The 24970-nt window shown below is 39.3% G+C and overlaps 1 protein-coding gene across 2 annotated transcripts in view; it reads right to left on the reverse strand.

Annotated features, from left to right (window-relative positions):
• The window catches only part of Cdc73 (cell division cycle 73), a 108216-nt gene extending 88090 nt beyond the window's left edge, over positions 1–20126 (reverse strand). The window contains exons 1-7 of one of the 2 annotated variants that reach the window (XM_074048762.1): positions 19788–20126; positions 17214–17319; positions 14184–14253; positions 10397–10459; positions 10261–10313; positions 5622–5710; positions 1136–1352 (exon numbers count right to left, since the gene is read on the reverse strand). In XM_074048762.1, coding sequence (XP_073904863.1) covers positions 1136–1352; positions 5622–5710; positions 10261–10313; positions 10397–10459; positions 14184–14253; positions 17214–17319; positions 19788–19918 — 729 coding nt within the window. In that variant the 5' untranslated portion in view covers positions 19919–20126. The remainder of the gene's footprint in view (positions 1–1135; positions 1353–5621; positions 5711–10260; positions 10314–10396; positions 10460–14183; positions 14254–17213; positions 17320–19787) is intronic. The other variant, XM_020156198.2, reaches the window with a different exon arrangement.
• Between the last annotated feature and the right edge of the window lie 4844 nt (positions 20127–24970).

The following is a 24970-nucleotide window of genomic DNA, read 5'->3' on the forward strand; positions in this document are numbered from 1 at the left end:
ATGCACATATAAATAAAAGAAAATGTAATGTTTGATATAAAGAAAAGGCCTATCACCTGTTTTATTTCTTCACTATAAGTTTAAGATTTCTAAGAGTTATAATGAACACTACAATAAGTCACAGTTATTCAAGTATTAGCCATACTCAGCAATGAAAATGAGTACACAGGTCATTTAATTACAAGTGACATATAGTTATGTTCTCTGTAACTCAAGGATAGCCTGAGCTACAAAGTGAGACTTTGTCTAAAAAAAAAAGAAGTCTTCCGCAAACAATGTTAAAGTCAGTTTCACAACTAGCAACTGCCTGTCAGTGAAGAAAAATTAACAATTAAGATAAAACTGGAAGGGGGAGGGGGACACAATATGTACAAAAACACAATCATCAATGTACTCTTTTTTTAGTGATTTATTAAATCACTAAAATACTGGAGCATCTAGTATTATCAGATTTTTATCTACAAAAATTAAAGTTTTTGATCAGTAATTTGTTTCCAGGAATTAATCCTTTGGCTGTACAGACATAAAATACACAAAGGTTAGGTACAAAGATTTTTTTTTTTAACGCATTATTTCTAACAGTGGAAAAGAATGAAGGAGAAAGAGGAGGAAAGGAGGACAACAATGGAGGAGGTAGGGAAACAGGGAGGAAAAACAAAGAAAGAGCAAAGCAAAGGAAGAAAACCCGCAATCTTGGAGCAAAATTAAAAGATCACCATTAATGAGGAATTAATTTAAAAATTCTACATCCACACAACCAAATAGAATATATAAAATATGCATAATAAACGTTTGCTGGCTGACTTCTGTAAGTTTTCTACTTTATGGGGGAAAAAAAAACGAATGATGACATCATCTCTCTGAAGACCGAAGAGCTTTCCCATCAATATTCCCTACTCGTCAAGTTTAGGCACAAATCTGATTCAACAAGAAAACTAGACCACTCTTGAATTTAGAAATGATGTGTGAAGGGCTTACATTGTGATTCAGGTTCTTTTCATCAGGTTCTTACTACACTCTCCTGAATGGAATAGTGAATACTTGGAAGTCTACAATTACTGATCTTTCAGAGAGATGAAATGTGAAAGCTTTCACACAGATGAGCACCACCCTGACGGACGGGTAAGGTGCTTACCTTCCCTGTGCTCTGCAGGATAGTTGTTCGAGTCCTCCACACTCTTTCTCTGCTGACAATGTCGCGTGTCACATCTACCTCAGCATCCACAAAGCTCCTCTGTTTAAGAGCAGTTATGTCATCATCCAGATCAGTCTTGATAGTAGATCTTTTCTTAGCCATGATTTTGGCTTTGATTGCAGCAATTTTTTCCACTGACATAGCTTCAGACAAAGACCTTTAAAAGTAATTTATTTTTTAGATTTCACAGCAAAGATCCCTTGATCACAACATCTATTTTGTTTTATTTATAAACGTCTGGTGAAAATACTTTAGATACCAGTCAGTTTTATTGCATGTAAACTGATGTGCTTTTTATATCGTACAGGTTTTACAGGTAAGAGCTCATACAGAGGCATTGTATGAGCTCACTGGTAATTTCTTAGAAAGCTCAATTCAACAAAATTCTTCAAATTTTTTAAATTTCTCCCCATTCAGACCTTCATCCAAAGAGCAGGACACATTAATATGGGTGCTTTTCTTTATATTTTCTGAAACTTTACCAGTGTCCAACAGCTCTATGGCACACACATCCACAGAGGCCACCTTATAAAGAAAGGGGTAAAAAATCATCCCATAAAAAGTTCAAAGCTTCGGTTTTCCATGAAACTTATTTCAAGGTTTCAAACTTATAGGTCAACCTATACAACGTATTTCACAGGTGAAAGAAATATACCACCACAACACATACTCCTTTTAATCTCTGGAAGATGAAACCACATTTTAAACAATTCCTTTATCTTCCCTTTACCAGATTTCCAAATAGACAAAATAGCAAAGAGAAGCTATGCTTTCCTAACTATAAAAAAAAGACTTTAACACTACAACTACAGACTTTATAAGATGATAATCTTAAGCACAGTCTCTTTTTATAACATAAAGAAAAAGAATTTAAAAATCGTTGAGTACCTTATAACTTATAACATCTGACTCATTTTGTATATTGCTCAGTGCTCCCCTAAAATCCAAAGCATACCAGCATCTCTTTAAACAAATTCAAATTCTTTTCTAAACTATACTCTAGCCTGACTTTCAGCCACAATGAAGCAGCAGGGAATGAAATAACTCAAATGTCTGGAAATGACCAGTCAAAATACATGAAACAATGGTTTACTAGATACTAGAAATGTAACAAGCCATGAAGGACCATGATTCTCTGACAAATGAAACCAAAACAAGGTATCCCCTATGACTCCCCCAGCTTACTGCCTTGAAAGTTTCCAGGACATGGTACAAGGTGAACCCAGGTAGAATTTAGTGAGCTCGCTGATTTGAGGAATATGGCTGAGATCACAGCAAGAGCAAGGTTAGAATTCACAGGCCAGAGTATCTGAAAGAAGAGCTGTACAGAAGATCTCCCTTGGGTATTCCAGTAGAACACTGATTAGCCTATGAGTATTGTATAAAAGAACCATCCACAGGCATAACGTAAACAAGGCTCAGTGCTCACACAGCACCAGTATTCCCACCAGCCAGACTGCTGAAAAACTAATATTCATGGAACATCATGAATAATACTCAGAATGTCTCAGCAGGTGGAAATAATTGCTCTAAATGACAACTGTTTAAGTAACAAATCTTAAAACCAAAACCCACAGTAACAAACAAAACAAAACAAAAGAAGATTTGGAGAAATACACAAATATTTAGCCTTCGACAAGGGAAAATGCACACTATTTTTGGTATCCCTTCAAAAAGTACAAGGCAGCAGGTGTAGTGGTGCGTGCCTATAATCCCAGTTCCAGGGAAGCTGAGGCATGAGGATCTCAAGTTCAAGGCCAGCCTGTAGTATATCCCGAGACACTGTCTTAAAAAACCAAAAAGATTACTCAGTATTACTTGGAAGATAAACTATTACATCCACATTAAATTTAACAACAACAAAAAGATTATAGGACATGTAAAGAAGGAGGAAACTATGAGCCAAAATGAGGGGAAATAGCAATTGCAAAGACACTTATCAAAACTATATACGTATGTTCAACAAGCAGAGATGTGAAATATGTATTTTCTAAAAGCAAAAATAGTTTATAAATGAAGCTTACAATGTTAGAGACTAAAAAACTAATACATAGGATCACAGGAAAAATACTGAAGTTGAATACACAACAATAGAAACTATCCAAAATAAATTTAAAAAAAAACCAAACAGAAACAAAGAATCCAAAAAAAGAATGAAAAAGAGAAGGAAGGGAAAGGGAAAGAGGGAGGGAGAAAGAAATGGAGGGATAAAGACAATCTACAAAAAGAAATCTAAGCTACCATCACGCTTGATGGTAAAGACTGAATGTTTTCCCTGAACTCAGAAACAGGAAAAGAACTCTAATCCCACTGCTTCTGTTCAGCATTAGACAACCTAGACAACATAATAAAGCAAAAATAAAAGGCATCTAGTTTCCAAATAAAGATGTAGAAAATCCAGAAAAAGTTACAAGAACTAATCATAGAGTTTTTAAAGGTCACAGGATACAAGAATATATAAAAATCAACTGTATTTCTATACTAGCAATAAAAAGTCAGGAACTGACATTTTTAAAAAACACCAGTAACAGCACTAAAAGTATAAAATATGTATGATGGCAAAAAGGTATATGATACCTATATGCTCAAATTATAAAATGCTGCTGTGAGAAATTAATGAACTAAGTTGATCAGAAGATTCAATATGTTTAAGATGTCAATTCTCCCTAAATTAACCTACGAGTTCAATTCAATGTTAATCAAAATCCCAGCAGGCTTTCTTATAGAAACTGAAACTCATATAGTAATGCAAAATAGCAAAAATATCCTGAATTAAAACAAAGTTGGAGCACTAATACTCTCTAAATTCAAAACGAGACCTTGCTTTGCGAAGAGAACAGTAAGGTGTTCTGCTCACACAAGGCCACCTATGGAAACATTAAGCTCAGCCATTCAGACATTCAGAGATCACAAGTCATGGCTCCAGGGCCAGGCTATTCCTCAAGCTGTTAGCCCACGCTATAGTCCACATAATGCTAGTTTGGAAGACATATATAATTCAAGAGTCAGATCATAGAGATATCTTCCCAGTTTCAAATGAAGGCCTGGGCGACCAGGCAATGTGTGGCAGGGTCAGGATCCCTGCACGCATTCCTTGAGGCAGAGATACATGAAGCTGTGAGGACAAGCAAAGACAAACGGAGACCCCAGGAAGTTAGAGATGTCAGGAACTTGGAACATCTGCCAAGAATTGCTGCAGGCAGTGAGCAGGGGCAGTCCAAGAGAGGCAATATGGCTGCAACCAGAAAGGCCACAGAGGTGGGGCCGCCCAAGCCCACTGGAGCTCGAATCATGACACCACATGTCAATGACACTAGACACACACCTACAGGATTTGGTGTTTCCCCCGCTGGGTTCTGGTCTGGCTTTGGTCCCATTCCTCCTTTCTGTGTCCCTATTCCTTCCTTTCGGAATGGGAATGTTTACTGTTTACTCTGCCATTGTATGTTAGAAGTAAGCTCATGCCTATAATCCTAGCTACTCAGGGGGTAGGGAGCAGAAGATCATGGTTTGGAGCCAGCCTGAGCAAATAGTTCCCTGAGACCCTATCACAAAAAAGGGCTGGTGGAGTGGCTCAAAGTGTAGACCCTGAGTTCAAGTCCCAATACCATTAAAAAAAAAAGGTATGTAATCTGCTTTTTAAATTTTATAGGGGTTCAGAGCTAAGAGATTGCCTTGAGTCTCAGAAAGGCCTTAGAACTTGGACTTTCAGGAAAGACTTTGGGGGCTTTTAGAGATGGACTGACTGCATTTTGCATTATGAGATCAACATGAGCCTTTAGGGGCTAGGAGCAAGAATGTTCTTACTTAAATATGAAATGTCCTTCACAGGCTCATGTACTGAACACTTGCTCTCCAGCTGATGGCACTATTTTTGAGGCACTGGAAACTTGAAGAGGTGGGGCTTAACTAGAGGAAGTAGGTCAGTAGGGACGGCCCCTTCCTGTCTATCCTTTGCCTCCTGTCTGCCACAAGGTGAGCCACAATGCCCCCCAATGAAGCTCTGCCTCGCCACCATGGGCCCAGAAGCAATGGAGTCAAGTGACCATGGGCTAAAACCTTGAAAAGTAACCCAAAATAAATCTTTCCTCCCTTACGGTTATTTTCTCCCTTGAGAAAATTTGTCACACAAGTGAAAAGTCTAAGACAATATGTAATATACAGGAGATTTAATGTATACAAGATGGATACATAAGACCGTGCCATTTTATATAAGGAACTTAAACATTTTTGGATTTTGGTATCTGTGGGGGTGTGCTGGAACCAATCCCCCAGGATTCCAAGAGACAAATGTTTTCTTTTGAACTTAGGACAGAGGTATATAATGAATGAAAGAGGTAAATGTAAATGTAGATAGCATTTAAATATCCCTTTTCCATATACATTTACATGTATCTGAATCACTTTCTACTAAAGAAACCCTTACCGAATCTGTTCAGTCTGCACAATCCCTTCTTTATGACCCTCCAAACGAGCAGCCAATCTCTCTTTATCAAGACGCACACACTCTTCATCCTGGAAAAAAATCAATGGTCAGCAAACACTTTAAATTTTTACTTAACTCTTAGAAGGAAAAATCACTACGCATAACTTTTTCTTACCAAAATTCCCATCTACAGAGACTCAAATATTACTGTACTTAAAAGATTTTTTGCTACACAAAGACGACATTTAGCATATGACAAATCATTTAAGATGGGAACTAACTACACATGTTCCTCAACTTAGGATGGGCTCACATTCTATTAAAGCCATGAGAAATTAAACACCATAAACCAAAACTGAACAGACCTACTCTACTAAGCATCAAGTCTTTGCCTTGCTTACTTTCTGTGCCCAGAACACATACACTAGCCTACAAATGAGCAAGATCGCCTAGCACAAAGCACATTTTATTATAAACTATTATAAACAAATTGTCTTAGAATCTGTCAAACACCATACTGAAAGGGAAACACTTTCTACTGAATTCATGTGGATCGCCTTTGCACCATCAAAGTCAAAAAATCATGCAGGACCATCTGCAAAAGCTCACAAAAACCTGCCTAGTCACTTACTTCTTTGATAAATAATACATCATAACTACTTTTATTTTTTAAAAATCCTACAAGAAATAAATCTCTTCTCATTGAGAAAACTTCTAACTAAATTTCATGGGAAGTCTTCACAGTTAACTAAATCTACATTTTTTTCTTTTCGATCTGTTGCCATAGGTCCCAAATCCACTCACACAGGTGAAAATACTAGAAGCAATAGTTTAATGGCTTTCAAAGCATGTTCCTCAAAACATTAGAAGTTTCCTACAAAGCACCCCACCCTCAGGTCACTAAGATTTTACCCGAAATTCAACCTTGGTAGTTCAACTTTAATCTGTATTATTTATGTGTATTGGGATATTAGGCAAAATTTAGTTTGAAAGATACTTGTAAACATAACGGAAACTCAGTCATTCTGATTTAGTTTCAGGCCCATATTCAACAATTAAAAAAAAAAAACAAAAAACAAGGACCAGAGTAGGGTCAATAGTCAATAGAATTAAACTATGTAAAAATCATCAGAACACTCAAGAGATTGAAAAAAAAAAAAAAAAGCTGGACTCAAATTCATGCCCTAAAAGTAACCTACCATTTAAAATTCTTAAAACAGATATATCACCTGAAATAAATGCAAGAATATTTTAGCAAATGCATCAAATTTTTACCAGGTATAAGAAAGATGTAACCTTAAGAGCTGAGCTCCTTATGGAACTTCTGACTTTAAAAACTATTACTGCCTAAACTTTAATCAGATCAGAAACCCTGCGAGGAGTCAAGGTTTCTTTTTCCTAGCACAGGGCCTTACAGGTACTCAAAATGCTGAACTAAAAACTGTTGAGGTAACAGAACAGTTTACACAAGACACTGCAACCCTACAAATGATTGGGGGTGGAGAGTTATACTAGTTCCATTTGGCTTTTCAAGTTACTGGAATCTGGACTACAGGTATGGCTCAAGTGCCTAGGACAAAATACTGGGTCCAATTGCTAGCACGGCAAAAAAGTTACTGAAATCCTAGCAATTTAGCATTTCTAATGTGTTAAACTTTTTCAAATAATTAATGGCACTCTTCAAGTTTTTCCACACAAATGGTACCCCTAAATTCATTTATTTTGTTAAAAGCGAGTCACAATATCCTTCATACGGGAAGAACCAGAAAAAAATTCAGTTTTAGTGCCATAAAATTGGTGAAGTAGTAATTCCATAAAGTGGAATGATTTAGCAACCAGATTGCCTTGGGTCTAATCCTTATTCTACAAACCTCAACAAGTCACTTCTCTTGTCTAGAGCCTCTGTTTACTCAGATACCTCAAGCCTAGTACTATCAACATCAAGAGTTGTTAATATACATGTCAACACACATGGAGTACCTAGAGTATTACCTAGTACAAAGCAGCAACAATGTGTCAATCATCATTACTGTCATTACTTAAAAAAAAAAAAAATCAGGTCCCTGTCTCAAAATATACTTAATTAAAGTTACATTATTTTAACAACAAATTTTGTTACTGATTCCACTATATGTACTTACCAACCAATCTTACCCCTTCAACAGTTACCCTTCTTGGTTCAGGTGTGGTAGCACACACCTGTAATCTCAGCTACTCAGGAGCATAAGCAGGAGGATGGTAGACCAGCAGGCACAAAGTGCAAGACCCTATCTGAAAAATAACTAAAACAAGCAAAAAGGACTGGGGACATGGCTCAACTAGTAGAACTCAAGGCCCAGAGTTCAAACCCTAGTACTGCCAAAAAGTCAGTTACCTTTCTTATCCTTAATTTTGGATGTTTTGCTGTTTATATAGCAGACAAAAAGTACATAAAAAGTCTCTATTAAAAAGTATACAGAAATCTATTAAAAGATTTATGGCTTCTAGCAATTTCAGCTAACAGTGTTATTTTCTGTAAACTGATGTATGAACAGTTTAACCATTTTTCAGACTTGAAGTGTACTTCCAGTGGCACTCTCTAAGTTCAGGGGTTTTCTATGTGTGTAACTGATACGGAGCTTGCTATGTACTTACATGAACATCATAATTGTATGATTAAAATTCCCGAAAGTTAACTGTCTCATGCAGAATACTAGCTGATCAACAAATTTTCCTTCCAAAGGTAACTGCATGGTTTTTAACTGCCAAAAACTGTACATTATGAATAATTGTATGAGGGTTTTTTGGCAGTTCTGAGAGTTGAACTCAAGGCAACATACTTGCTAGGCAGGTGCTCTACCACTTGAGCCACACCTCCAGTCTTTTTTGCTTTAGGTATTTTTCCTATAGGGTTTCATATTTATGCCCATGTCTCCAATTTGTAATTCCCCATGTAGCTGGGATGACAGATGCATGCCACCATACTCAGCTTTTATTGGTTGAGCTGGAGTCTCAAACTTTGTCTGGGCTGGCCTCAAACCTTGATCCTCTCAGTCTCTGCCTCTCAAGTAGCTAGGATTACAAGGTTGAGCCCCAGGGCCAGCCCAGTAATAATGTTTTGAAGCATGCACACACAGTGACATGGCTCAATCAAGCTAATTAGCATTTGTATTACCTCACACACTTACCATTTTTTGTGCTAAGAACATTTAAAATCTACTCTCTTGACCTGGGGGGTGTGGTTCAAGCAGAATATCTGCTTTGCAAGCAGAAAGCCCTGAGTTCAAAACCCCACTCCCATCAAAAAACAAAATCTACTCTCTTAGCAATTTTCAAAATACAATACATTGTTACTAAGTATAATCAGTGTTATATACTAGATCTCCAAAGGGAACTACATTTCTTATGTGGCTTCTATGTCATGTGAACTATTAACAGTTGGAATCCAAGTATCCCCCAAAAGTTCATGTGTCAAGGGTTTGGTTGCCAGCTAAGGGGCTTTTGCAAGGGGAGGTGACTGGATCATAAGGGCTTTCATTTCATGGATGGATTAATCCATTCATAGCAGAATGGACTATTAGGAGGTGGGACCTAGTTGGAGGAAGGTCACTAGCAGGTTGCCTTTTGAAGGATTTAGCTTGTCCCCAGACCTCTCCTCTGTTTCTCTCTGCCTGCTGTCTACCATGAGGTTGGTAACTTTCTTCCACCATGATGCTTCTGCTTTGTCACAGACATAAAAGCAACAGAGCCAGTCAACCATGGGCTAAAACCTCCAAAACTGTGAGTTAAATAAATCTTTCCTACTTTAAGTTGTTTTTCTCAGCAACAAAAAGTGACTAACACTATCCTTATTAATCAATATTATCACATTTGCTAACTAAAATGCTACAAAAAATGTAAATCACATTATGTCAATATTTTAATGACGTAACAATAAGCACTTCATGTTCACAACTCTGAAGAATAAAGCAAATCCCCACACAACCTTATTCTAGAGATAGGCAACCTGTAAGTCCAAGGCCAAATTCTGGCTCCCCACCACTTTGTAAAACTGTATTCAAACACAGCCAGCCACATCTGTTCATGTGTGCACTATGTATGACTGCTTTCACACTATAGAAGGAGTGGAGGAGTTGCTACAGAGACTGTGGCCCAGACAACCTAAAATATTTGCTGCCTGGTGTTTTACATAATCAGAGTTTTCTTTATTTTGGGGGAGGGCGCAGTAGGGTGATACTGTGGATTGAATACAGAGAGTCTCCTACCACTTGAGCCATGCCCCAGCCCTTTTGGTTTTGTTTTTGAGATAGAGTTTTGCTAACTGCCAAGGCTGGCCTCAAACTTGAGATCCTCTGGTTCCCAAATTGCTGGGAATGGAGGTGTGTGCCACCACACCCAGCTAAAAAGTTTCCTGACCCCAGATCTACTATAATATTTTCACTAATAAGGATATAAAATGAAAAAAATAAAATGATTTGTCCATCACAAAGCCTGGAGGTGAAAAGCTAACACCAAAGCTCAAATTACTATTAATGAACTTTTTACTACAAAAACACTTCCAGAGGAAAAAAGTCCTAAAATAACTACAAAGAACTCCTGTTACTACATAATCTCAATCTCAGTAACAATCTGAATCATCTTAAAAATAAAGTTCTATTACCTCAATTCGTGGTTTCTTCGCTTCTGCTAAAACTTCATCTGAAGCTCGTTTGACTTTAAGAAAAAGAAAAGTAAATAAATGCACAGTTGTAGGATGGAGTTTTGAAAGTTCAAAATAAAGCTGTGACCTGGCATACCTTGAGTAGATCGCTGAAGACCTATTTCTAGGGGGGCACTTCTGTCTATACTGGCCGATGTTGCTGAAAATTTAAAAAGATTCATAGAAGCAGATCAGTATTTGAACTACATACTGGCTATTAGTACAAGTGAAATCTTCAAACTTTGTTATTTCTCATTTTTGGACAGGGAATTTCCTAGGCAAAAATGAGTTTCAAAGCAGTTTTAGAAAAGTATTTTATTAAAGATATTAATCTGGATGAGAAAGCCTATAAGACAAACTATTTTTAACACTAAAGCTTACATATTGCTGAGATGATAGGACTGAAATTAACTGGTAAATTCAAAGAATATATTCCATTGTGACACACACATACATTAAAAGTATATCTAAAATGAACATATAAATATACGCATATCAAAGATTTTTTAGGTTAACATACACAATAAATATATAATTTTTAGTTACAACTGATAGAAAACTTTCAATTATCTTTCAAACCATTTAATTTTTGAATAGCTCAACATAGTGAAACTATAAGAAGAGGGTACCTGTCCCATCCACCTCGTTCCCACCACCCTATGTAACCACTGTTAGTATCTTGTATATTCTTCTAGCGTTTCTTCCTGTAGATACAAGAAATATGGTTTTCTTTTACCTTTTCTTTCCGTGGTATACCACAAAAGGTAGTACCCCATGCATAATGTTCTGAGCCTTGCTTTCTCAGTTACATAACAGTTTGCCTCAGATATCCCTCCACATCAGTATGTGCAGCATTTTCTTAATTTTTTTTTTTACAGCTTTGGGGTATGCTATTGTATGGTTTCATTGTAATTTATTTAACTAGTGCCCTATGGATAAGCAATTGCTTTCCAACAGCCATTTGTCATTAGAAACAAGAGCATAATAAAACTATGTGAACAACACTTCATACATTTTCAAATATACCTCTGCAATAAAATTACAGATGCAGGATTTCTATGTCAAATTTATAATTATAACTTGTTACCAACTTCTTCAATATGGGCTGTATCAAGTAATTTTATAACCAACACCACAGGGTACATTTCCCCATAGTCTCACCAGAATGTGTTATCAAGGTGTAAGGTTAAAAGAAATGCTATCTTTGCATCATTTAAATTTGTAATTAATTATGAATGAAAGTAAGCATATGTCATACGATTTCATCTCTTTTCTGTGAATATACAACAACTATAATCCAGTAAGTTGTTGAAATTTTTTGCATATGTTTCTATGGTCACTTCATGTATTAATTGGCAAGAATGACACTTTTTCTGTAATAGTAGTTGAAATATTTTCTCTCAATTTATCTAGGATCAAATTCAAGGCCAACCCAGACAAAGTTAGCAAGCCCCTATCTCAAAAACAAACTACAGGAACAAGTACAAGGGCTCTACAATTACAACCGCTCAAAGACCAATGGGACTGACTGTTGTGAGCAAAGGGAGAAGTTGAGGACCCAGAGACTTAAGCAGAAGAAAGATTATGGAGCTCAGGGTAAGGGGTATGATCTTTATTTTAAGCATAATGAGAAACCACAGATGGCCTTCAGCAGGTGAGTGGAACAGTCAAGGTTACTTGCTTGACTGTCAAGTTTACAAGTCTATGCAAGTATAGGCATAGACTATACTAAAGGAAATAAAGAGTGAGAACCTGTGAGGAGAACATACAATAGTCTACAGACAACAGATGGAAAAGGGTGGGTGTAGAAGGGTGAAGAGTTGTCAAAGAGATAGAGAAAAGGACTTGCTGATGGAACAGATGTGAGATGTCAGAGAAATCAAAGATTTCACCACAGTTTGGGCCCTAAGCAACTGCACGAATAGAGTATAATTACTCGCTACTGAGATGAACAGGCTCACTGCTTTTGTTTTGTATGGATAAATGGGAAGGAGCAAATTGGCCTTTCTACCTTACATGTGTTAAATTTCAGATGCCCATTAAACTTACAAAAGATGGTAACAATGAATTTATATTGTGGAGCTCAAGAAATCAAAGGAAGATCAATGCACTGACCCTTGAACAACAGAGGGGTGAGGGGAATTAACTGACTACTCAGAAGATTCATTACTAACATCCTACTGTTTATCAGAATCCTCAACAGTAACACGAATAGTCAATTAACATGTATTTCATGTTATAAATATTATATAGGGTAAATAAATGCAAGACCACACATGATCACGTTTTACTACAATACCCAATTTACTGGAGAGGTGATCTGCTCACAGAGGTGTTTAGCATCACACAGTGTTTTAAGCAGATTCCTGCAACTCCTGAGCTTACCACAATAGCAACAGAAGATAGCTATAAAATTATTATAGACTACAGTTAATTTTGTGCAGTTATGATTTAATACTGGATCTTTAGTTTGTTTACATTGCTCTCAACTATGAATGGTACCACGTACAGTATGCAATGTTCCTAAATTTTGGTAAAATTTAATTGTACATGACAGATTTGTGAATACCTTATGGTAGTAAATGATAAAACAGGCTATATCTACATATATTTTATGCATTCATTCATTCACTTTTTCTTAATTTTTCACTATTTCTGGGCGACATGAGTTTTTTTCAAATTGTCACAAATCTCCAAAAAAAGTAAAGTGGACCTGCACAGATTAAACCCATAATGTTCAAGGGTCACCTGTATCTGGAATTCATCAGAATGTATAGGATATTTAAAGCATAAAACTGGAAGAGATCCCCTAGAGATTTTAGGGTTTAAAAAAAGAAGAGTCAAGACATAGAAAACTTCAAAACTCAGATTCTGGGCATAGAGGCAACCAATATACTGAGAGGTGGACAATAAGCACAAAGAGAGCCAAAGAGCCTCTTCCTCAAATGCCAAGTGAAGAAAGGCTTTCAAAAAAAAGGAGTCATCAACACCATCAAACACTACTGACAGACCAAGGACAGTAAAAGAAATCAAAGGATATGGTAATCTGTATGTTACTGTTGACCTAAGAGTGATTATTAGTAGCATGGTGAGGATGAAAGCCAGAAAGGAGTGGCTTCAAGAAAGAAACAAAGGTAAAGAAGAAGCAGTGGTATGCCAATTCTTGCAAACAATTCTACAGTAGAAGAAGACAAATGGAGCAGTAAATAGTAGGAATCGGGGAGACAAAAACATTTTTACACAGTAGCTATCTTCCTGTATGTATTCTAAAAGGTAAATCACAATACAAGACAGAAACAACAATTTACAGAGGCAAAGTCTTTGAGAGTATGAAAAGAATTCACACACGAGAGGATAACTGGCCTTAGGAATAAAGACTGTGTATTCACTTCTACTAGCAGGAGAAACATATGGACTCAGCTTTAGATAAGTTAGTTTTTTTAATGGAAATAGAAATTCTCTTCTCACTGCTTCTTACTTCATAGGGAAAGAAAGAAAAAAAGAAATAATGCCTATTTTAAGAGTGAAAGCTGGCCGGGTATGGTGGTGGTACACACTTATACCAGTTACTTGAGAGGCTGAAGAGATAGGCAGATCATGGTTCAAGGCCAACCCAGACAAAATTTAGCAAGACTCTATCTCAAAAACAGGCCAGACATGATGCCAAATGCCTATGGTCCCAGCTACTTGGGAGGCAGAGATGAGGATCATGGTCTGAGGCCAGATAGGGCAAAAGCACAAGACCCTATCTGAAAAACTAAAAGCAAAATAGACTAGGGTGTGATTCAAGTGGTAGAGCACTCACCTAGCAAGCACAACACAGTGAATTCAATCCCCAGTACTAGGGGGAGAAAAGGAGTGAGAACAATTCAAAAACTACTTACACGCTTCACCGTTGAGATACCCAAGTAGATCTTTTCGATCAGGTCTTCTAACCACAGGAATATTTTCAGTCTGAGGCCAAAATTTTAAATTAGATATTAAATGGATAACAACTATATGAAGTTTGAATGTATTCCGACACACTTTGATAACATATATTTAAAAATCACATTTGTCAAAAAATGCTCAACTAGCTGGAGGAGTAACACAAGTAGCAGAACACCTGCCTAGCAAATGTGAGGTCCTGAGTTAAAGCCCCAGTATACCCAAAAAATATGCCCAACTAAAAGAACTTAAAATCTTGAAAGTTTTTATTTTTGTTTTTTAGCAGTACTAGAGTTTGAACTCAGGACTTCACACTTGCAAGGCAGACACTTTACCTCTTGAGCCACACTTCTAGCCCAAAAGTTTTTAAGCATCTTCATTTGTAGTAATTCTACTTTTGAAATTTTAGGAAGATATACTAAAGATAGTTACTCAAAAAAAAAGCAATGACCCTATCCCTTTCCAAAATATCAGTTCCAGTCTTTTTCCCCTCAACTTGCTCCAATACTGATTTTTAATTGCACTCCTATGCAGATGAGACTAGTAACTTTTCAGTCTCACTACTGTCTCCTTTCATACAATGTCTGCAGTGTTTTCTCATACACAATCTAGGCTTCTTCAAAATATTCAACTTGAACTCTTCCAAATAAACTATATTAACCACTGAAGCTAGATTTTATAATTAACAAGTATGTATTATGAAATAAAGTACAAGAGATTATATAGGAAAATGTTAATGCTGGTTGTTTACCTTCTACATTATACATTTCTTTCTGTCCTTAAGAGTGTATAAATTCTGTAAGCAGGGGAAAAAAGATTAAAAAAATTAAATCTGAAAAAACATATCTATTTCAGAAAAATGGATGAGATTCCTCTAATGGCCTGTATTAGCAATTTGTAAAAAAAAGAAAAAAAGTAAACAAAACAAGTAAAATGTACACTTCAGGCATCAAGTCATGTTTGGGCCATGAATTCAATGACTGCCATTATCTCAATTTTCCATGTCATTTTTCTAATGGAAAGAATGTCTAAACATAGGACAGTTTAAGTTCTCTGTCACCTTAGATGAGCAAGAATAAAGTAATAACAACCCTCAGTGTCACCAGCCAAGAGGCTCACAATGACTACCGGTCACACTTCTCTATACCAAACACCTACACTTACTCATTGTTGACTTGTTGAGCTATATTTAATCATTTATAAATTAATCTTTTTTTTTTTTTTTAAAGATCAGGCTAAATTTTAGTTTCCCCTTTGTAAGTATAAAAGCTTAAAAGCCCAAAAGTTTTTTTGTCCTTTTTTTTTAAACCAGCCTACCTGGAATATTATAAACAGTTAAAATATTTGAGTTGTTGTTTTTAATTACTGTTTCTACGTCTAATACACTTCATCACTATTGAGCTATGTACACATCACAGTCAACTGAAACAGATATAAGCCTCCCAGCACAAGAATGGCACTATGGGTTGGGAATACCTATCTCAGGAATGGTCTACTCACAAGAAAGAGCAAATAAAGGAATTAGCGAAGAACAACCTCTAATTTGTAGAACCCTAGAATTTTAGAACTGTGCCCCTTCAATTTGGAAAATATTAAGAAAAATAAAGAGTTCAGTGTTATGCGACCAATGGTCCTAAGGGCCACAGTAACAACTATAATCATTAGTATTCTATGTGGTCATTCTATATGAACATAACATATAAATCTAAAACAGTACTAAATTACCTTTATTATCCCAAAAGGAATAGCTGTATAAAACAAAACATTCTAATTACTGCCTAATTCAGTTTTTAAAGATCACTATGGGCTATGGTTGTGGCTCAAATAGTAAAATACTTCCTAGCATACTCGAGGCCTTGGGTCTAGTGGGGGAGGGGGGAATCTAATATGAGGTAAAATAACTTGAATTCAACTACTTTGCCATTTCCCAAGTAGTTTCACCCTAATTTTATCTAATAAAAAGTAAGCACTAAATATATTTTCCCCCTCAGAAAAGCAGTCTTATTAAAGCCCTTTAAGTAACAGAGTACTGTTTAAAAGAACCTCACATAAAACCAGAACTATCCAACTAGTTAGAAGGAAGAGGTTACGAAAGTAAATTTCACACGGCTTCAGGCAATCTAACAGATAACTCAAAAAGCAGCTCTAGTGATGACAGATACAGTGATATTTATGAAGGCCTGAATAAAACTTTGAACAAGAAATAAAAAAGAGTACTATTTAAAAATTAACACATCTCAATAAAGTATGAACTTGCAAGTTAAAACATTAAGAGCAGATATTTGATTATCTGAATATCTCTAAAAATAAGTTTATGTTCAACTCTACCAACATGAATTTGAGGGTTGTACTCTCCAAACTGATTATTTTGGGGGGCATCTTATTTGCATATTATGGAAATTACGATACATCACACTGGTATCATACTCAAATAACTCTGAAACTATTTACTTACCAATTAAGATACATGACTTCCCTTCAGATGGAAGGATCTCATCACCAGTCTCCATGAAATCAGTCATTTTCAAGTTATCCCTAAAGACTTCCTCTAAGTACTAAACTTCAAACACTGAGAAAGCAGGCAAAACTGATAAAAATGAACTTATCAATAGAGTATGAAAATAACTTTGTTAAGGTGTTTAAAAAATTAATTCTGAAAAGCTGTCTGTTAACACTCATTCAAATGACGAAAAAAGTTTTCTTGAAATTAAAAATGCAGACTTATCAGGATCCTTCCACTGGTTTATAAATTCTTAAAAACATCTATATAAGTGCCTTTAAAACATCCACTGCTATAAGCACTATCCATATTTTCATTAAAAAAAAAAAATCACAGATTAAAAAATGTGCATGAATTAGCTAGTAGCCTAGTTCTGACCTCCAAGAGACTTTCATACACGTGAAACCCATGAGCAAAGTGACATGCCAAATGATGCCTACTGACCAATGAAGAAAAAGACCCAAGTTGTAAAATGAGTTCTACTTACAGCTGCACGTCGAACATAAACAGGATGAGAAAGGTGCACATTATTAAGCAGAAATAAGATGGAATCCAATGTGTAGTACTCTCTGGGTTGGCCTTCCTTTCCGGTTCTGAAATATTAAGGCAAGATTTTTATTCACAATTTGGATCCAATACTTTGTGCTTTGTTACATGTATTCTGTTATGTATACCCACCTGGCTATCCAAGAATGCGCTTAACATGGCTAACAGAAACACACACGAACTATCAAATCTAGTAAGTAGGCTTTCATTAGGGCAAAAAAACACTAAGGAAGACAAAAAATGCAAGAAATGGGGACAGCACAAATTCACACTCTAAAGTACTGCAGACACTTTTTAGAATTAGAATCAAATTAGGCTCTGGGCATTGTCAATAAAGAAAGAAATCCAAGCAGTTACACACTGGAAAAGATCCAATCAAGCAACCAAACTGCTTACAAGCACTATGGTTAGTGCTGAAGTTTCAAGAAATTTATCCTATAGCTCTTTTTGAACAAGATGCTGCTGAACACAAATTCTCACAGCAAATAGCAATCACAAAGAAGTATGATTCTTATAACATCCCTCAAATTAGGGCCAGACATGGTGGCTCACGCTTGTAATACCAGCTATTTAGGAAACAGAGATCGGAAGGTTCACAGTTCAAGGTCAACCTGCACAAAAAGTTAGTTGGGGCCCCATCCCAACAAATAAGCTGGGCATGGTGGAACATGTCTGTAATTCTAGCTACATGAGGCATAGGGAGGATGACAGTCTAAGGCCAGCCCCACGCAACACCTTTCGACCCTACATGAAAAATAATTAAAGCAAAAAAAGGGCTGAGGCCATGGCTCCTTAGCACCTCCTTACAGCAAGCACCAGGACCTTACTTCAAACCCCAGTACCACAAAAAAAAGGTTGTCTTGGTGCAAGCTCTTTAATACATAAGACATGTCCCCCACATCTACCTATCATATTCAACTGTATTGTGTGAACTCCTTTGAATATAGCCCACAATAACCAGCTCCAAACCTACTTTTCTAGCCTCTATTATCACTTTTCCTCTAAATCAATATAATTCAAGCCACACATCATTTGCCAATTACTGTACAAAGTAATTCAATTCAAGCAGGCTTTTTTTCTTATGCTATAAAAAAGAAGACAAAAATAACAGAATGCACTGAATGCAATAAGGTATTATTTAATGTTTCTACATGTATATTTATACATGGGCACACACACATAGAAAATGAAAATAACTCTTGTGTGATTTGCTGTTGAAAAAGTTTGAAATTTAAGCATTCCTTTTCTGCTGGCTTCAATGAACTGCTGTCAAAACATGTTCTCTTTCCAGACCATGCCTTTAGGTGTATGTACAGTTATGTCATCCTAGAAGAGCAGCCCACCGTCTCACTCACTGGATTCCTACCCGTTCTTTAAAACTTACTCATTTGTTCATCCATTTATCCAAGAAAACGTTGTGGGGTGCACACATGTCAAACACACTTCTCCGGAACCTTCCCTAAATACCCTCAACTAGGACTGTTTTCTTAAAGCTGGAAACCATTTCACGTCCCTTTATCTGCTCTTCTTTTCAGAGTGAGGGGATTGGAATTTTTCTATTTCCCGATTACACTGCCTTTAGTACTCACTAACCAATTTCCAAGGAAAAATATCCATTAAAATTCCAATCAACTATAATCCTGTGTGTGCAGTATCTCTGAAAGGATAAGACAGAGGGAACAGAACGGTATCATTTCATCAACATTTCATAAAGCTAACTAACCATAAGGCAAACAAACAAAAAAGCTAAAAATTCCCACAGTTTTTCACTGACTCCTCCTAAAGTTCCTCAGTCCATTGGGGTAGCAAAGTTCTGGCCCAAAGAAGCACCGATGACAATGCCACCGTTAAAGAGGCCCCAAATGATTATTAAACCTGACCCAAGATGATTCCCGAGAGACTGAGACCCCCGGCAAGCGTGGACCCACGTTCTCCAACACTTCTCTTCCAGCAAGACCACACCGCATCGACTCCTCCCGTCTGCCGGTCCCCCTCCCCCGGAACTCTCTCCCCCTCACAAAGTCCTGCTTGGCCCTGCACCCGACTCCTGCAAATCCAAGTCCCCCAAGTCCGGTCCTCGCCCCCCGATTCCATCCCTGCCTCTCCCTCCGCCAGGAATGACGAAAGGGGAAGGACCTCGGCGACAGTTGCACCCCCGGCAGCCTCCGAGAGAGGACCGGTCAGAACAAAAAGAGCCTGTGCGCTCGAGTACCTGGTGCAGGTGGACGCGCGCACCGCCCCGCACTCCACCGACGGGCGAAAAACGGGCTGGGAAAGTGGAAAGTCAGACAGTCCCTGCCGCTTCGCCACGCCTGGGAAGGACAGACGGCCCGGGGCGCACCCCCATCTCCTCCGTCCTCACCCCAAAAGTGCAACTTCGGCTCCCGGGAGTAACTTTCTCCCCGAGCCCCCGGCTCCCCGCAGCCCCAGCCCCGAGGCAGGGGGGAGGGGTCCGGAGAGAGGTCGCCCCACTCTGCCCCGACGCCCCCCAAGGCCGACGCCGCGCCAGACGCACCCCCACACCACATAGTTGGTCTTCACATTCTTGGGCCAGGAGAACTCCCCGAAGATCACTTCGTCTCCCTTCACCACGATCTCCTTTTTCTGGATGTTGTACTGTCGCAGGACGCTCAGCACGTCCGCCATCTTCCCCCCCCTCGCCGCCTCCGGCCCCCGGGCGCCGCCGCCGCGCCGGCCTCCTTCTTCCCCGTCGCCTCGCCCTCTCCCTCCGCCGCCGCCGCCGCCGAGAACCAACAGCAACCGCACCAACAGCCGTCCCCGTCTACGACAGCAGCAGGGGCAGCAGCCACCCAGGCCGCCGAGGACCCCGCGCTGAAGGCAAGGCCCCGCCGGCCGGCTGCCCGCGGAGAACGCCTGATTGCGCGCCACCAGCGCCGCCCGGCCGCCGCCAGGGGGAGCCGCGCCCGCCCGGGAAAAGGCCCCTCCCAGACTCCCCCGCGGCACGCGGACTGCCGGCGGCCTGCCTTCCCGAGACCCGCGGCGCAGGAGCACCGCGCCCGCGCACGGCGCGCGCACGGGGAGCACGGCCTGGCGGGCACGCGCGCGGGTGGGGGGCTGGGGGGGCAGTACGTCTGCCGCGGCGCGCGCTCGACAGCGACAGGTGCGCGCGCACCTGGAAGGGCAGATGGGAGCTTGCGTCCCTAGGAAACGCGCTGGAGGCTTGGTTTCCTAGGACTGGGGAAGTCCTAGAATTACCTTCGCGTGTAGATCGCGCCCACACGTCGCAAAAGGGCTTTAGGCCCTGTGGCCTGCTAAGCCCTTTTAGAAGCCTGGGGCTTCAGGCTTTGGACTTTAGGTTGGGCTTGGGGTGTTGATGGATTTGCAAAGTGGAAAAGACAGAGTGAGGCAGAGAACAATTTTGACCCTTGTATTTGTTAGCGGCTGTTTGACCTTGGTCTAGTTACAGACTTTAACGTAGCATCGTTTGTTTGATGGAGAAAAGGGGATTAATACGAAAATGAGGTGAAAGCATCTAGTAAAGCAATTATTAATTATTAATTAATAATTGGGCCTTCCTTCTCCTTTGGAGGATAACTTTTTCCAGGTGGGCACCTTCTTCCGGGTCATCAATCACTAAAGACTACAAATGGTTCCAGATTGTAAATGGGAAAGCTACTCTGAAAGAAACCCCAGACTGTACGAATTAGATCACTTTCAGACTACTCGGTATTTTTAATGGCACTCAGCTCAATGGTGTCCTTCTGGTGCTGGGAAATACATCCAACACACCATGGCCTTCTTATAGGAAGTCAGCCCGGCCATCTCCAGTCTTGGCCCCATGACAGAAGAATTCAGGCAAGACACAAGACAGAGTCGCAAAGAATATAGCTTAGTAGAACAGAAAGTTTCAGAAGTGATCAGAAGTGAAAGTGGGTGTTCTCAGAAAGAAAGGTCTAGAAGGACGCTTGCATCCACCCTGGTACAAGCTTTATTGAAGTTTAAGGGGCATAGAGTATCAAGTCCCTCCCCAGGCCCAGCCTACAGAGAGTGACTGACATGGAAATTGTGAAAGAATTATAGGTCTCCAGAATCATTATGTGCCTGAGACTACCTATGACCACCTAAGAAAAATCCCGGGGGAGGGAGAGAGATTTAAAAGTACAATGAGATTATAATGCCATGGTAATGGGCAAACGGCAACTGTTGGTCAAAGCTGCCCACCTTGACTGGTGTAGACCAGAACTTGTTTTTCACTTGAACACAGGTGCAGGAAGACAATGATGTGTATGCATTACAGAGCAGAGTCGATCTTGAGGGTCAGAACACACCAGGCCTCCTTCCTATTGGTCATATAGGGGTCTCTTGTATGTTTTGCAGGTGTTTCACAAGGCCATAGAGCCAAAAGCCAAGCTCAAGAAATGCAGCATGCAAGCAAAAAGGTCATGAGGGAGGGTGAGAAGAGGGCTCCGGGCATGTAGACAGTAAACCAAGGATTCTTCATTTTACCATCCCTTGCATATCCCCATTGCTCATGTCTAACTACTACCTATCAGCCTCTTTACGTTAACCAAACATCTCATGGGCCCCATGTTTTTCATTCCTCTTACTACATTGAAGGGGGGAAGGCAACTTTGTGATTGATCTAACCAAATTCCATGATCTGTTTTGAAAACGTATGTTGTCATGTGCAACAGTGAACACTACAAAGACAGAAGTATGTGGTTCCATTCCTATCCTATACCATGCATTCTCCTTTTGTAAATTCGAGTTGGAAAAATGTGCCACAAATGTTCTCACTTCAGAAATATGTTAGTGAACCTCACCATAAACGTACACTACTGACAAGAGTAGCTGACTACTCTTATCTGTCTCACACATGCTGCTCTATTCACACCTGTCTCAGAGCAACCAGTATTTCTTGGCTTCCTTTATTAGTTTACTTGCCTGTCTCCTACAAAACTAAAGGACTTTAGACCCACATTCTCATATCCTAATGTCTGACACATAATTTGATACATAACAGGTCCCTACTAAACACTGAAATAATAAAAGTATGGGGCTGGGCACCTGTAATTCTAGCTACTTGGAAGGCTGAGATCGAAAGGATCATGCTTTGAGGCCAGCCCTCAAGACCCCATCTCCAAAGTAACCAGAGAAAAATGGACTGAAGGTATAGCTTAAACAATAGAGTGCTCGCTTTGCAAGTACGAAACCCTGAGTTCAAACCCCAATCCCACCACACACACACACACAAAAGACTGTGACACAGGTTACTCCAGAGGCACCTGCACACCCATGTTTATTGCGGCGCTATTCACAATAGCCAAGTTATGGAAACAGCCAAGATGCCCCATCACTGACGAATGGATTAAGAAAATGTGGTATCTACACACAATGGAATTTTATGCACCATGAAGAAGAACGAAATGTTATCATTCACTGGTAAATGGATGGAATTGGAGAACATCATTCTGAGTGAGGTTAGCCTGGCTCAAAAAACCAAAAATCGTATGTTCTCCCTCATATGTGAACATTAGATCAAGGGCAAACACAACAAGGGGATTGGACTATGAGCACATGATAAAAGCGAGAGCACACAAGGGAGGGGTGAGGATAGGTAAGAGACCTAAAAAACTAGCTAGCATTTGTTGCCCTTAACGCAGAGAAACTAAAGCAGATACCTTAAAAAGCAACTGAGGCCAATAGGAAAAGGGGACCAGGAACTAGAGAAAAGGTGAGATCAAAAAGAATTAACCTAGAAGGTAACACCCACGCACAGGAAATCAATGTGAATCAACTCCCTGTATAGCTATCCTTATCTCAACCAGCAAAAACCCTTGTTCCTTCCTATTATTGCTTATACTCTCTCTACAACAAAATTAGAGATAAGGGCAAAATAGTTTCTGCTGGGTATTGAGGGGGTGGGGGGAGAGGGGGGGCAGAGTGGGTGGTAAGAGAGGGGGTGGGGGCAGGGGGGAGAGATGACCCAAGCCTTGTATGCACATATGAATAATAAAACAATAAAAAAAAAAAAGGACTCAAGGAGCCAAAATTGCATCTGAGGACCTCATGCATTGTATGTTTGAAGTGAGTCTTGCTGGTCTGTGGAATGAAGATGCTGTGTTAAGAAAATCAAGCTGATTCTGAAGATGTTCAGAGCAAAACTGCTTAACTTTCATGGCATGGGTTTCACCCTTGGTAAAATGTGTCCCATGGTTAAAAAATGTCAGACCATGATTGAAGCTCATGTTGATGTGAAGACTACATTTGCTTCCTCGGTTCTGTGTTGGTTCTACTTTAAAAAAAAAATCAGGGCGGCTGATGGAGTGGCTCAAGTAGTAACATACCTCCATAGCAAACACAAGACCCTGCATTCAAACCCCAGTACTACCAAAAGAAAAAAAAAAAAAAGAAAGAAAGAAAAATAGGTTGTGTAAGACTTCTTACCTATACTCAGCACCATTGAGTCTGCCAAATCTGGAAGAAGATAATGGAAATTATGACCAAAGAGGTCATTATTTGAAAGAAGTAGTCAATAAATTGATTCCAGATAGCACTGGGAAAGACATAGAAAAGCTTGCTAGTTTATTTATCTTCTTTATGAAGATAAATACTTTTTGTTGGAAAAGTAAAACTATGACCAGGCATGGTGGTTCACACCTATAATCCCAGCAACTCTGGAGGCAGAAATTGGGAAGATCCCAGTTCAAGGCCAGCTTGGGCAAAATTAGCCAGACCCCATTTCAACCAGATAAGGGTGGTGTGTACCTGTAATCCTAGCAAATGGAAGCTTAAGTAGGAGGATCAGTGATGTTGGGTTCAACTATGTCCTTCTTGATTTTCTGCCTACTAGATCTGTGCCCATCTAATAGAGGAATGTTGAAGTCTCCAAATATAATACTGGATTCATCCACTTCTCTGCAGTTCTATTGTTTTTTTCCTCATATAATTTGATTCTCTGCTGTTGGGAGTTAAGAATTGTTATGTGTTCTTAGAGAATTAACCTTTTTATACCAAGTAAATTTCCTTGGTTGAAATCTGTTCTGCCTGAAATTCCCTAAATATTCTTCCTGTTGATTAGTATTATCATGGGATATTTTTTATTTACTTATTGGAAGTAATAGGGTTTGAACTCAAGGCCTCATGCTTGCTAAGCAGGAAGCAAGCACTCTACCACTTAAGCCATGACTCCAGTCCTTTTACGTTAGGGTTTTTTTGCCTAAAAAAACTCAGACCACAATCCTTCTACCTATGACCTCTCGAGATCACAGCTGGGATGACAACCACATACCACCAGGCTGAACTTATTGACTGAGATGGGGTCCTGCTAACTTTTTGCCCAGGCTGGTCTCAAACCGCAATCCTCCTGATCCCCACCTCCTTCATAGCTAGGATTACAGGCATGAGCTATCAGGGCTGGCTCCATTTACTTTTTCTTCATGAATTTTGTCTTCTTGCTGTTTTTTTTTTTTTCAGTACTAGAACTTGAACTCAGGGCCTTCACCTTGAGCCACTCCACCAGCCCTATTTTTTTTCCATTTTTCTTTTATTATTCATATGTGCATACAAGGCTTGGGTCATTTCCCCACCCTGCCCCCACCCCCTCCCTTACCACCCACTCCGCCCCCTCCCTCTCCCCCCACCCCCTCAATACCCGGCAGAAACTATTTTGCCCTTATCTCTAATTTTGTTGTAGAGAGAGTATAAGCAATAATAGGAAGGAACAAGGGTTTTTGC

The sequence above is a fragment of the Castor canadensis genome, chromosome 11, assembly GCF_047511655.1.
Source record: "Castor canadensis chromosome 11, mCasCan1.hap1v2, whole genome shotgun sequence".
Lineage (NCBI taxonomy): Eukaryota > Metazoa > Chordata > Mammalia > Rodentia > Castoridae > Castor > Castor canadensis.